Genomic DNA, 15,403 nt, shown 5'->3' with positions numbered 1-15,403 from the left:
GGCTTCCGGTCCGCCGGATTATGAATGACGGGTGGCGCGGGTATTCTAGACGTCTTGCCTGTTGTTCTTTTTTCTCTCTGGAAGCGAGGCGGCCCGTGGCTCGCAGAAGTAGCATCGGCATCCCGGCTCCGGCCGGGCGGAAAGGCGCAGGCGGCAGGTGTCGCCGACACGCTCACGCACCCTCCCTGCCTGGCCGCGCCTCTGCGACCAGGTAAAGAGGGCGCTCTAGCGGCTGGCTCACTCGGCCCCCTCGACCCCTTAATCACCGTTCTTGCAGTAGGAGTTGACAGGGGTGAGGATGCGCGGAAAGGGTGGGAAGGGCAAGGACTTGAAATCATTGTTCCAAAGTCTCTTCAACCCTGAGTAAACCTCAGACTTTCTGGCCACAATTCGTGAGGGTGCGCAGGTGGAGGGGTTTGTTCCCTTTAGCAGCTTTTTTTTTTTTTTTGCTGTGTCCTGTTTCCCCCAGCCAGTTCTCACCTATTCTTTACCTATTGAGGTCTGGAGCAACTTCCAGTTGTTGGGGTTTGCGGGGCCGTTTGCTGTTAAGTGTAATTACAAGACTTCTTGGATCATGCTTTTAACTTTTGTCACTTAGTTTTCCATTGCAGCTCTTCCTGATTGGAGGAAGTGAATACTATTTAATAGTTACTCCACACGATATGCATCATTTTAAGACATTTATTCATGTCACACTATCAAAGCAATGTTTCTCTTCGGTTATTAACTTATATAGAAAATTTGTTTAAAATGCATAAAAGTTACTCTGGCTTCAAAAATGTTTTCTCATACATGTACTTCCCATTTCACCTCCTACCTGGTTTTGGTTTTAGGTGACTTTTTTCCCTCTCTTTATTCTTAATGCCAAGATCTTATTCCTTATCATAAATTCTCGAATGGATGGTAACACTTAGTATTTCTCGTTCTAAATTATTGATAAAGAATAAATGAATAATTTCTGTGTTTTTAAAGCTCATCTGGAGAAAATTTTTACAATAGAAAATGCAAAAGCTTGCAAGAACTAGTGATGTGATAAATTTAAACATGTAAATATGGTCATTTAGATATTATGAAAATAAACTAATATTAAACACAACTGAGTGATTTGCTGTCATATTTAATAAATCAGACATTAAGCAATATTTTCTTAACTCCTGGGGGAAAGTATATGCTACTGATATGATTGCCCTAAGCATATCTGTTACTTGAAATTGTGTTTGAGTTATACCTGAAGACATCATATTAAGAAGCCTAACTCTTCAAGAACAAGACTGACAAAGTCTGAGATTTGAGAACTGTTTTATTAGTTTATTATTTTATTTACACTCCTGTGTGTTTTCCCTACTTGAAACAAAGCCCAAACTTGATCTTCTGTAGGAATGGGCCCATTGAGTTTTGTTTTAAACATGTTTTACTTTGTAGCTTTTATATAGGGGCCTATGTGAAATAAGAATACTTAATATCCAATTTGCCTTTTATTAGCAACAATTTAGCAGGCCTTGCAACTAACAAGTTCTGAGGTTACCCATGAAGGTAGCCAACTGACATATTTGTCAATATGCACAGGTACCTGGTATATGTGTTTTTATCCATAAGTAATCAGGGTAGCCTACTGAATTCTGTTATGATTAGTACTTGGAATGCAGGATTTTAAACTATATAGATCATAACAAGAACAGGTATGTTTGCTGTAGAAATTCAGTAATTTTTGTGTTGGGCTTGCTAATATTTCTAATCTTTTAAATATTTCATGCTGGGGATCCCTGTTAATTATGAGGTCAAGCTTAGCTGCCAGAATTGACTCCATGGCAACAGATGATACCCTGCTTCTCCAGAGAGATTACAAACTTCTTTTATGACTAGGGTTATAGTAAGTTCTTTTTTAGTTTAAAATTATTTTTGAAGTTCTAGCCCAGATAAGAAAGCAGTTAATTTTAATCATAGGATTTATCCTTTAGAACTTAACTATCTCCTGCCTCCTCTTTATATAATGTAATAAATGCTGGAAAAGTTCAGATTTCATTTTCCTTGATCTTTAATATTTAATATAATTAGCATTGTCTATCTTTGGAGAAGTAAGCTTTTCGTTTCTTTTTTTTTTTTACAGACTTGTATCATTGTAATAAAATATGATAGAATTTGAAAACAAATAGTGCTGTTTATGAAAGGTATAAAATATGAATTAAGTTCTAATTATTCAAAAAGCTGAGCAATTTGACATGAGAGAATTTACACAAGTTTAAATTTTAATCTTTAAAACAAGTATTTTTTGTACTTGTAAATTGTGTCAAACTACTTATTTTGTACAATATTGTTGGTTAATATGTGGACTTACAGAGTTTCCCATTTCTAGTGTACCATTTTATGACTCAGTTACCAAGTTTTTCCAGTATTTGATGGACAAAATACATAATATTCCCTACTTTTCCTGAGAAGATATTTTGGAATGTAAAGCAAAATTTGGATTTTTGTGCCTCAACATTTGTGCATTTCAATAATGTCAGTGGATAAAGAATTCAGAGATAAGTTATAAATGAATAATAGGGGCTGGGGAAATAGTCCAGTGATGGAATGCTTACCTAACATGTGCAAGGGTCTGGTTTTGACCAGCACTTGAGAAAAACAAAGAGAATAATAATAGCTGGAATTTGGAGACTTACTATATGACAGTCATTGTTTTGTTCTCACAGCACAATATATGATAGGTACTGTTATTAGTATTCTTATAAAGAGAAAATGAAGGTGAAGAAAAGTTTTATAGGTACTAAGAACCAGAATAGAGTTTGGCCAAGTGTCTGGGCTCTTATCCATTACTTTATAATTCTTATTGTATAAATGTTGTACTTGCTAGATAAGTATATAGAATCTACTTTAGATTCTTACTACTTTTGCCTAAATATCAATATAACAAAAATTTTTAAAGTTTATTCAGAAGTTTGAGTGTATTCCAGTTATACATTTTGTGAATCAGCTCACAAAGGTGATCTTGTTTTTTTTCTTATTAATTTGCCTTTACCCTTTAAACAGATGAATTTGAAAGAGAAAAAAAAATGGCATCATAAAGAATGAGGCATGTGTTTACCAAGAATGAATTTCTTAATAGTATTCTCAAGGTAGTAATTATTGCCATTAATTTGTATATTCATTCCTTATTCATTCCCTGAACTAAAATTTGAGCACTATTAAGTATTGGAGATAAGTGTCAGGTAATATGTGCTACAAAGGAAAAAAAAAAAGCTGGATAAGAAGCTAGAAAGTGATTGGGAGAGACTTTTCCATTCAGGTAGTCAGGAGAGGCTGCTTTGAGATAATTCTTATGCAGAGAAATCAATGAGATGAAGAAAGTGAGTATCTTGGACAGAAGCATTCTGAGCAAAGGGAATAGCAAGTACAAAATTCTCAAGTGGAAGTGTTCCTGACATCTTCCAAGAACAGCAAAAACTATTGTTGAAAGGGGGTGAGAAAGAATAGTAGATGAGGTCAGAAAAGGATAGGTAGGATCTCATTAATCCCCATAGGCCATATGGGACATCTGGATTTTATTCTAAGTATCGGGGGAATCATTGGGTAGTTTTGGGCAGGGTCATGAACTAATTTATATTTTTAAAATATCACTCTGACTTATTGGAGAGTACAATAATATGTGGAGAATGGGGCTGAGGGGGGTTGTTAATAGGCTTTTTTTTTTTTTTTAGTAGTACTTTTAAGACTAGGTGATGACTTAGATTTGTAGTGGGAGAGGCAATGAGAAATTAAATTTAGTCTATATTTCAAAGGTAGACAAGTCAGGGTATGAGAGGAAAAAGCAGTTGAGCAGGATTTCAGACTTTGTTTTAAGTAGCTGGGTGAATGGTGTTTCATTTGACCAAAAACAGGACCAATAAGGAAAGAGGAATAGGTTTGGAAAAATATCAAGGTGGTGATGTCAAATAGAATATAGGAGTGAGTTCAGAGGAGAGGATATGGCTGTGGTATAAATATGGGAGTCAGATGATATTTAAAACTGGCACTGGAGATCACCTAGAACAGTGATGTCATAGTGTGAATTGTGTCCCATTAAGGGCGCATGAAATCAATTTATTGAATTAATAGCATTTTAAAAGAAAGAAAAAGTATGAACTAAAAATACCAGATTTATCCCACGTAGTAGAGTTAAGTATTTTTTCCAAGACATTTTTGTTTTGTTTTTATTCTGTGCATAGTGATATTATAAAATTTATTTCTTATTGTGTGGCATGATCAAAAATTTGAAATCCAGTAATCAAAAGATTAAGTATAGAGGGCAAAGCCCTGAGCTTTGGGTCACTGACAGGTCTGAGAAGTATCCAGTAAAAGAAATCAGCAAGAAACTGCCCCAAACTTAATCCAGTACTGAGAATCATCAAATAACCCAATAGACCAGTCTTTGGAATGGAGTTTTTTGTTTTGTTTTGTTTTGGTTTGGTTTGGTTTTTATACCAGGGATTAAAACCACAGATGCTTAATCACTGAGCTACATCCTGAACCCATTTTATTTTTTATTTTGGGACAGGGTCTCACTGTGATGCTAAGGCTGGCCTCGAATTTGCCATCCTTAGAGTAGAGATCTTTCTCAAGAGTTATTGAGACTAATACCCTCACTTAAAATAACAAAGTTTCTAATGATTTTCACTTTGGTTAAATTATTGCTTCAATAAAATTGCAATGGATTTCAATTTATAAAATTCTAAGTTTATATAATAGTACTATTTTAAAAAATAATTTTTAGTTGTAGATGGACACAATATCTTTATTTAATTTTATGTGGTGTTGAGGATCGACCCAGTCCTTACCCATGTGAGGCAGGTGCTCTACCACTGAGCTACAGCCACAACCCCTAATAGTACTATTTATATTAGAAAAATGCCTATTCTGAGTGTTTTCAAAGTTCCCCTTATAAATTCAATTATTTCCCTTTTTAATGAAAAAAAATCACTGGCTTATAATATGCTGCATAACAAATTTTTTGGTATTCTCATATAGTGTATGACTTATTATGTAATATTTAGTTGCCAAAGAGCTTGTTTTGATTTTGAGCACAACACTTTTGAACTTTTTTTCCAGCTTATGGAGAAACATGCTTATTTTCAGTGTTTACTGTTCTCTCTCTTCCTCTCCCTCTCCTCCTCCTCCTCCTCCCCCCCTCCTCCCCCCCCCTCCTCCTCCTCCTCCTCCTCCTCCTTCTTCCTCTCCCTTTTTGTCATAAATACACACACACAAACATTTTCATGAAAACATGCCTGGAATTAAGTAGCAAGGAGATTTGATATTTAAAAAAACCTCTAAACTCATTTCCCTTTTTTATATATGAAACATTTTAATTGATCAAAGCCAAAGTCCATTAATTAGACTGAGAATGCAGATAAAGTCTAAATGCCTAAATTTTAAATCTGTGATTAGTGCAACCATTTGAACTTGATTCTGAAGTAATGAAACTAATGGTTCATTTTTTTTCTTTTTAGTTATTTGTTCTTTCTGCAAGAAACACAAGCACATTCGTGTGTCCAGGGAAGAGCTGCACACATTACTAGCTCTGTTTGGCTTCTGAAGTTTGTGGTTTTGTCTTCTGCTTTTTCACTCCCTCTCAGGAGTGCTTACAGAGTGGCACATGTAAAAGCAGAGGCAGAGCAAATGAAACTATCTCTGTACATGGCAAAAATGTAATATGGTGTAACACAAGTCATTCCCAGAAGCCCTGGAGACCCAGAAGTTGCTTCTATTGTACCTACCTTCTTAAAGCTCATGATATATAATTAATGAACTTAGAAATTCTCAAGGTAGAAAAAGAAGAGAAAATGAATTTTTTTTTGTGTGTGTGGTATTTGAACTTCTAACAAGAACTATGTTCTTTTTTGAAAAATTCAAGGCTCAGGGCAAGTTTTCAAAAGTTATGTAGCTGGGCGAAATTGGCACATGCCTGTAATCCCAGCAACTCAGGAGGCTGAGGCAAGAAGGTCTTGAGTTCAAAGCCAGTCTCAGCAACATCAAGGTACTAAGCAACTCAATGAGACCCTGTCTCTAAATAAAATAAATACAAAATAGGGCTTGGGATGTGGTTCAGTGGTTGAGTGCCCCTGAGTTCAATCCCTGGTACCACCTCCCCCCAAAAAAGAAAGATATAAAATTAGTACAGATTTACTAAATATTTAAGATTTATTTTAAAAACATAATTGGGAGAAATTGCCCAAGGAGGGTTTTGTTTTTTAGCTCTAAGAGGTAAAAATTTTAGGTAAAAAAGATTAGGTAAAAATTTTAATCTCCCAAGATAAAATAGCAACATCTATATTGAAAAATTATGTATTTATATACACCATTCACAGTACTTTTCCTTTGGGTATCTCAAAGTTTTGGATTTCATCATAGGCATTTTTATTTTATTTTGATGACATTTAATATTTATTAAGTGCTCTCAGTAAAGAAAGTTTATAGAATATGTGTAGAAGCCTATTTTCATACTTTTTATGTTCCTTAGAAAGTGGCAAATATAAATGTGTTCCCATCCCCCATCTCCATATCTTAATTCAAAAGCTTTAAAATAGCCTGGCATTTGTTTTTTTTTAATAGAAAGTACTAGCAGGACTAGTTGTATAGTTACTATTTTTATACTGCTAAATAAATGAGGTAATTGATCATGTTTCCTTTAAATCTACCTTCTTAAAGCACTTAGGTATTTTCATTATAGTCCACTGTCAGGAGAATAATTCAAGAGGATTGACAAATTAATCAGCTGTAAATTTCGAGGGTAAACTCCTCAAAGAGATTTCCTAGAAAGTACGGTTGGTTCTTTTTACCTGTGAATGTTAACTTTAATAAATATCCTTTACTCTTTTGTTTTGAATGAATGAGTTCTAGGTGCTCCCCTACCAAAAAAAAAAAAAAAAATCAATCTTCGGGAGGATTGTGGTTTCCACCGGTTAAAAAATGGTTGTTCTTAAATAATCTGTTTTTTCTTTCTTTCTTCCTTTTTTTTTTTGTGTGTGTGTGGGGGGGTGAAGGTGGTTCTGTGGATTTAAACCAGGCAGGAATACTTACCCACTGAACAACATCATAGTCCTTTTAATTTTTCATTTTGAGACAGGATCTCACTAAGTTGCTGAGCTTCTAAGTTGCTGGAGGGTAGCCTGGAACTTGTAATCCTCCTACCTAAATCTTCAGAGTTCCTGGAATTATAGGCATGTACCATTGTGCCCAGCTTTTCAGATAATCCTTTAATAAAGTAACCATGGTACAGATCTCTATGTTTCAACAACAACAACAACAAAATAACAGTATTCATGTTACCAAAAAGTTTTATAAGTGGGTACTTCACTACATTTCTTTGCTATAATGGATTATAAACGCTTTCATAGAAGAAAAAATATAGTTGAACCAAGAAAATTAATTAAACAGTGATGACTCATGCTTTTGATGAACAACAATAACAAAAATCCAGAGGAATATAGAGTATTAAACGAAAATTTGAAGGTTTTCTAAAATTAAGGGTACACTAACATTTCAAATGCACTTAAATGATAAAGTTGCATGTGTACTTTTTAAGGCTTTAAAACAAAACAATTTTTTTCCTTCTACATGCCATTTTCCTTTTACATACTTGTGTAGCCAATGGTTTTAAAGAGCACCATCTAGTGTCAGTTTTGGAATCACTATTTATGTATTAGAACATGGAAGATGCTGGATCCAGAAAATTTATGACTCAAGAAGTCTTGATAATTGACAGAACTCTTAAAGGAATAATTTGACCTCAAGTGTGTGTGTATGCATCTTTAAAACACCCTATGTATGTACTTATCCATGCATTCATTCAAAAATACTTCTTTATTATATATAAATATATAGTATTCCCTGCTTCAGGCATAGTGGTTAACAAAACAAAATATCTACTCTCATGGATTATTCTAGTTAGGAGACACCAAACAAACAGTATGCTATAATTGTGATAAGTGCTATGGAGAAAATTAAAGCATAGAAATTTTCTGTTTTCAGGGAGAATAGGATTAGGATTTACAATATCAAAGAGAGTAGCCAGGGAAGGTTTCCCTAAGCAGTGCCTTTGAGAAATACCTTAAGGGAGTGTTCTAGATTCTGGAAACAACAAATGCAAAGGCCCCAAAGTAGGAGATGCTCCCAGAGTTTTTGTAGAAAATAACAATTTACTTTGGTTGGAGCAGTGAGCAATGAGGAAAGTTGATAAGATGAACAAAGAACACATGAAAGAGGAGATCTTTTAGACCACTGTAGGAACTTTGGCTCTTCTACTGGTAAACTTGGAAGACATTGGAGGGTTTGAACTGAGTAATGGCATTACTTCATTTTAAACAATCACTTTGGCTGCTGTTTTGACAATAGACTAGAGGGGAGGTAAGATGTAAAGCAAAGATAGGAAGCATTTGTTGTAATTCATAAAAGAGGTGGTAATGACTGGGGTCAAAGTGGAAGCAATGGAAATGCTGTGAAATAATTAGATCCTAAATATACTTGGAGGATAGAGCTGCTAATAAATTAGTTATGGGGGTGTAAAGAAAAAGAGAAATTAAGAATATTCTATTAAAAAGCACTATAGTATGCTCATTTTAAAAGAAGTTGGTGTAAAAACTGCCTCCTGAGACTAGTTTATTTCACAAGTTGGGGGAAAGTTCTGGAAGACATTTCAGTCTTGAGAGACACATTCATGTAACATCACAAAGTCTTACTGATTTTCAGAACAGGATTTAAAACATTCATTTTTAAATTTTAGCTTCTGAATTATCAAATTCTATTCAAGGCCTATAATTACTTCAATTTATGCTTTAGGTGGCCCAATGAATGAAGAAAATGAAAGGCATTAAGAAAAGTCTTACAGAAGAATATCTATACCTGGACTTTTCTCACCAAACAGAAGGATGCATCTTTCCTCTTCATACAGCTGTGACTTTATTCTTGTTATCATACTGTGACTGCAAAATATTTAAAGTTTACTTAGTCCTCACCAGAGAAAGTACAGATATTGAACTACTTAGAGATGTGTTGTCCCAGGATGTTGAAACTCAGGTTATCTCAAAGGAGGAGCTCCCACCAATAGTCCAGAATTGCTGTTTACCTGCGGTGGTAGAACGACCAGACAATTTTTGTAGAGCAGGACTTGCTGTTGTACTAAGACACATTATCCAGAAATCATATGAAGCAGACCCTTCAAGGAAGGAAATTTTGGAACTTCTGGGTTTTAAAAAGACTTGTTTGAAAGCCTGCGCTGAAGTAAGTATAAGGTCTCTTGTTATTTAAAACTGCACAATGATAATAACATATTCACTTGACCATTTATTTTCACTTTCAGTTAGGAATAAAATTTATTTATAAACCCAGAGAACCAATGAAATAAAGTAGTCCTTCATGTATGTCAGTATTACACTGAAGTATTGAAAAATAAGAATTTGGATTTAATTTATGAAGCTTGAAGACATTTTTAAGAGAATAACTTGTTTTTATTCTTTATTTCAGTTAGATTGAGGATTATGTATTTTATTTTAATTTAATTTTATTTATTTTTCTGTTTTGCTGTATCAGGCAAAGTCTACTGCTGAGCCACGTCCCCAGAGCCTACTTAGAGAATTTTTAGTGCTTTGGAAGTCATGTGCTTTTGTTTTTGTTTTTGTTTTTTGTGTGGGGAGATGTATTTTTAAAAGTTTGGGAAGTAATGCTTATTCAGTAAGAGGACACAGCCTTGCAAAACCTTCATTGTTTAATGTTTTTCATGTCTGAAGCACTGTACTAATATCTCCATAAAGCATAAAACGTAGCCCAGGGATGATTTGCACCAAGACTTAAATGATCTAAACCAGTGTTATTTCTCAATAAGAGTTATTTTTGTTCAAGTTATATTGATAATGAAGAATCCTTTCATTTCTTATTTTGTTTTATAGGTTAGTCAGTGGACCAGGTTATGTGAACTCACCATCCCATTGGCTATTGAGAATTTTCTCAGAGAGTCTTCTGACCAACTCCCAACTATACCTATGGAAGTACTACAGCTGGAGAAGAAGCTTAGTGAACCTGTTAGAGTGCACAATGATGACAAACTCCGAAGGCAGAAGCTAAAACAACAGAGGACTGCTGGAGATAAGCCTGCCCTTGCTAAGGGAAAAGCAAAGAACAAGGTCCAAACACAGGAAATGTCTGAAGAGTTGGACTCTTCATCCAAGAGTCTGGAATTGAACATGGCATTCTCCAAGCTCAGAGTGCAGGAGGAACCAGTTACTACCAACAGGGAGCCTTCTCACATAAGGAAAGCAAAAGCCTCTGACCTTCCACCTCTGGAACATGTATTTGCAGAAGGGCTTTACTTCACTTTGGCAGATATTGTGCTTATGCCCTGTATCCATCATTTTTTGGTAAGATTTTATCTAAAGTGTTTATGTTTCTTTGAGTTTCAATCTATGAATCTGCTTAGTTTGAATTCCAATTCTATTAAATCATTATGTTCTGAGCAAATTGTTAATATCTGTCTCCATTTCTTTTTATCTTTAAAATGGAGATAATAAGAACTCTTTGTTGTAATTTGGATCTTGACAGTCCCCAAAAGGCTCATGTGTTGAAGGCTTCCCCAGGTTTTCCCAAGGGTGGAAACTTTAGGAATGTGGAGCTTAATGGAAGGAAGTTACATTACTAGGGGCACGCCCTTTAAAGTGTTGGAACACTGCCCCTTTTGGTCTCTATTTACTTCCTGATTGCTATGAGGTTAATAGGCCTCTTCTACTATGCGCTCCTGCTGTTATAAGCTGTCACCACAGGCCCAAATTAAGAGGATGAAGTAACCATGATCTGAAATCTCAAATTGAGACAAAATAAACCTTTTCCCTATTAGTTGATTATCTTAGGTAGTTGTTACAGTTGTAACTCACATACACTCTAATATATTCAATAAAAAGAAAAATGAATTAATATTATGACTTTTAAATTACCATAATGGTAGCAATTGTTACCATGAATTTCAAATTGTTATAATCACCTTATAATATTAGGGGGTCTTGCATAAAAAAACAAAAACAAAAAAATCTTATCAGCTATATTTTATAATTAAGTAATCACCTAAAATATTAATCTCATTGTTCCAGGTATTATCAAATCAGAAAGATTTTATCTTTGTTTGTATATTTTTTAGTTCTCTATCAGATTAAGTGCTATTTTATGTTGTGGGAGAAATGGATGGAACACATTCTTTCCTAGTAGAGAGATCTATCTGTATCTGTATTTATTATACCTATGTTTTATCCTCTCTGGAGTAAAAAAGAACAGGGTGAAAATATATCAGAATGAACATGGAAAGCTAGCTTGCTACAATCTTCTAGTTGATTCTTTTTTTAAAAAAAATTTATTAAATTTTTTTAAAAAATAAATGACAGTGGAATGCATTACAATTCTTATTACACATATACAGCACAATTTTTCCTATCTCTGGTTGTATATAAAGTATGTTCACACCAAATTCGTGTCTTCATACATGTACTTTGGATAATATTGTCCATCACATTCCACCATCCTTGCTAACCCTCTGCCCCTCCTTGCCCCTCCCATCCCTCTGCCCTATCCAGAGTTCCTCTATTCCTTCCATGCTCCCCCTCCCTACCCCACTATGAATCAGCCTCCTTATATCAGAGAAAACATTTGGCATTTGTTTTTTGGGATTGGCTAACTTCACTTAGCATTATTTTCTCCAACGCCACCCATTTACCTGCAGATGTCATGATTTTATTCTCTTTTATTGCTGAGTAATATCCCATTGTGTATATATGCCACATTTTTTTAAATCCATCATCTACTGAAGGGCATCTAGGTTGGTTCCACAGTTTAGCTATTGTGAATTGTGCTGCTATAAACATTGATATGGCTGTGTCCCTGTGTTTGCTGTTTTTAAGTCTTTTGGGTATAGACTAAGGAGAGGGATAGCTGGGTCAAATGGTGGTTCCATTCCCAGTTTTCCAAGGAATCTCCATAGTGCTTTCCATATTGGCTGCACCAATTTGCAGTCCCACCAGCGATGTATGAGTGTACCTTTTCCCCAACATCCTTGCCAACACTTTCTGTTGTTTGTCTTCATAATAGCTGACTGGAATGAGAATGATATCTTAGAGTAGTTTTGATTTGCATTTCTCTGATTGCTAGAGATGATGAACATTTTTTCATATATTTGTTGATTGATTATATATCCTCTTCTGAGAAGTGTCTGTTCAGGTCCTTGGCCCATTTATTGATTGGGTTATTTGGGTGTTTTTGGTGCTTAGCTTTTTGAGTTCTTTATATACCCTAGAGATTAGTGCTCTATCTGATGTGTGAGGGGTAAAAATTTGCTCCCAAGATGTAGGCTCTCTATTCACCACACAAATTGTTTCTTTTGCTGAGAAGAAACGTTTTAGTTTGATTCCATCCCATTTATTGATTCTTGGTTGTAATTCTTGAGCTATAGTAATCTTTTTAAGGAAGTTGGGGCCTAATCACACATGATGAAGATTAGGGCCTATTCTTTCTTCTATTGGACGCAGAGTCTCTGGTTTAATTCCTAGGTCCTTGATCCACTTTGAGTTGAGTTTTGTGCATGGTGAGAGATAGGGGTTTCATTTCATTTTTTTTGCATATGGATTTCCAGTTTTCCCAGAACCATTTGTTGAAGAGGCTATGTTTTCTCCAGTGCATGTTTTTGGCAACTTTGTCTAATAGAAGATAATTGTAATTTTGTGGGTTAGTCTCTGTGTCCTCCATTCTGTACCATTGGTCTATCAGTCTGTTTTGGTGCCAATACCATGCTGTTTTTGTTACTGTTGCTCTGTAGTATAGTTTAAGGTCTGGTATAGTGATGCCACCTGCTTCACTCTTCCTGCTAAGGATTGCTTTAGCTAGTCTGGGTCTCTTATTTTTCCAGATGAATTTCATGATTGCTTTTTCTATTTCTATGAGGAATGCCATTGGGATTTTGATAGGAATTGCATTAAATCTGAATAGTGCTTTGGGAAGTATGGTCATTTTGATAATATTAATTCTGTCTATCCAAGAGCAAGGTAGATCTTTCCATCTTCTAGGGTCTTCTTTGATTTCTTTCTTTAGGGTTCTGTAGTTTTCATTGTATAAATCTTTCACCTCTTTCGTTAAGTTGATTCCCAAGTTTTTTTTTTGTTTTTTTTTTTTTAGGCTATTGTAAATGGGGTAGTTTTCCTCATTTTCCTCTCAGAGGATTTGTCCTGATATACAGAAATGCCTTTGATTTATGGGTGTTGATTTTATATCCTGCTACTTTGCTGAATTCATTTACTGGTTCTAGAAGTTTTCTGGTGGAGTTTTTAGGTCTTCTAGGTATAGAATCATATCATCAGCAAATAGTGCTAATTTAAGTTCTTCTTTTTCTATACGTATCCCTTTAATTTCTTTCATCTGTCTAATTGGTCTGGCCAGTATTTCAACAACTATGTTAAGTGGTGAAATAGGCATCCCTGTCTTGTTCTAGTTTTTAGAGGGAATACCTTCAATTTTTCTCCATTTAGAATGATGTTGGCTTGGGGCTTATCGTAGATAGCCTTTAGGATGTTGAGATATGTTCCCGTTATCCCTAGTTTTTCTAGTGTTTTGAACATGAAAGGATGCTATATTTTGTTGAATGCTTTTTCTGCATCTATTGAGATGATCATATGATTCTTATCTTTGAATCTATTGATGTGATGAATTACATTTATTGATTTCCATATGTTGAACCAACCTTGCATCCTTGGGATGAATCCCACTTGATCGTGGTGCACAATCTTTTGATTTTTTTTTGTATTCGATTTTTCAGAATTTTATTGAGAATTTTGCTATCTATATTCATTTGAGATAGTTTTCTTTCTTTGATGTGCCTTTGCCTGGTTTTGGAATCAGGGTGATTTTGGCCTCATAGAATGAGTTTGGAAGTGCTGTCTCTTTTTCTATTTCCTGAAATAAATTGAAGAGTATTGGTATTAGTTCTTCTTTAAAGGTCTTGTAGAACTCGGCTGTGTATCCTTCCGGTCCTGGGCTTTTCTTGGTTTGTAGGCTTCTGATGGCGTCTTCTATTTCATCATTTGATATTGGTCTGTTTAAATTGTGTATATCTTCCTGTTTCAATCTGGGTACATCCTATGACTTAAGAAATTTGTTGATGCCTGTTGAGAGCCACAACCGAAGGGGCCCCAGCAAACTTCCAGCTGCCAGCAAACTTCCAGCTGCCAGCTGATGATTGGCTCACAGTGGCCCCAGCAAACTTCTAGCTGCCAACTTATTGGCTCCTCTGCGGTGATGCTCATTGGGCTGTTTCCCCGCCCTTTCAGACCACGGAGCTGCTCACTGGGGGACATTTTTTGGCTCCACCCACGCAACCCAGCCAATTGTCCTCAAGAGCAGGAGGAGTGGGGGAGGTTGAGAGGCTTGTGGGAAGCCTGTGGTGGCAGTTGGGCTCTGAGGGTTTTTCCTGAGGAGCTGTGTGGTGTGGTGTGTGTGTTCTAAAAATAAAAAGTTTGTTTCTTTTGACAAGTGGCTCCTGAATTGTGCCCAGCCAGACTGTGGCAGATGCCTTCAATTTCTTCTATTTTATTGGAGTATAAGTTTTCAAAATAATTTCTAACTATCTTCTGTATTTCTGTAGTGTCTGTTGTGATATTATCTTTTTCATCACTTACTCTGGTAATTTGAGTTTTCTCTCTCCTTCTCTTCATTGGCGTAGCTAAGGGTCTGTCAATTTTATTTATTTTTCTAAAAACCAACTTTTTATTTTTTCAATTGTTTCAGTTGTTTCTTTTGTTTCGATTTCATTGATCTCAGCTCTAATTTTGATTATTTCTTGCCTTCTACTGCTTTTGCTGTTGATTTGTTCTTTTTCTAGGGCTTTGAGATGTAACGTGATGACATTTGTTTGTTGATTTTTTCTTCTTTTAAGGAATGAACTCCATGCAATAAACTTTCCTCTTAGTACTGCTTTCATAGTGTCCCAGCGATATTGATATGTTGTGTTTATGTTCTCATTCATGTCTAAGAATTTTTTAATCTCCTCCTTGATATCTTCTGCAACCCATTGTTAATTCAGTAGCATATTGTTTAGTCTCCAGATGTTGGAGTAATTGTTATTTTTTATTTTGTCATTGATTTTTAATTTTATTCCATTTTTTTTTAAATTTTTTATTGTGGGTTGTTCAAAACATTACAAATTTCTTGACGTATCATATTCCACACTTTGATTCAAGTGGGTTATGAACTCCCACCTTCACCCCATACACAGATTGCAGAATCACATCAGTTACACATCCATTGATTTACAAATTGCCATACTAGTGTCTGTTGTGCTCCGCTGCCTTTCCCATCCTCCACCCTCCCCCCTCCCCTCCCCTCCACTCTCTCTACCTCCTCCACTGTATAA

General features: G+C 35.4%; 1 protein-coding gene across 2 annotated transcripts in view; it reads left to right on the top strand.

The window, feature by feature from the left end:
- The first annotated feature begins 7 nt into the window (after positions 1-7).
- Positions 8-15,403, top strand: part of Gstcd (glutathione S-transferase C-terminal domain containing) — a 209,269-nt gene continuing 193,873 nt past the window's right edge. Inside the window, exons 1-3 of one of the 2 annotated variants that reach the window (XM_046459202.1) lie at positions 8-211; positions 8,809-9,249; positions 9,915-10,382. In XM_046459202.1, coding sequence (XP_046315158.1) covers positions 8,821-9,249; positions 9,915-10,382 — 897 coding nt within the window. In that variant the 5' untranslated portion in view covers positions 8-211; positions 8,809-8,820. Of the gene's footprint in view, positions 293-8,808; positions 9,250-9,914; positions 10,383-15,403 lie in introns of both variants that reach the window. The other variant, XM_058583789.1, reaches the window with a different exon arrangement.

Source organism: Marmota monax, unplaced genomic scaffold (genome assembly GCF_021218885.2).
Source record: "Marmota monax isolate L192 unplaced genomic scaffold, Marmota_monax_Labrador192_F-V1.1 WCK01_AAM20220418_F8-fsc00002, whole genome shotgun sequence".
Lineage (NCBI taxonomy): Eukaryota > Metazoa > Chordata > Mammalia > Rodentia > Sciuridae > Marmota > Marmota monax.
This window is presented reverse-complemented; position numbering and strand designations above follow the sequence as displayed.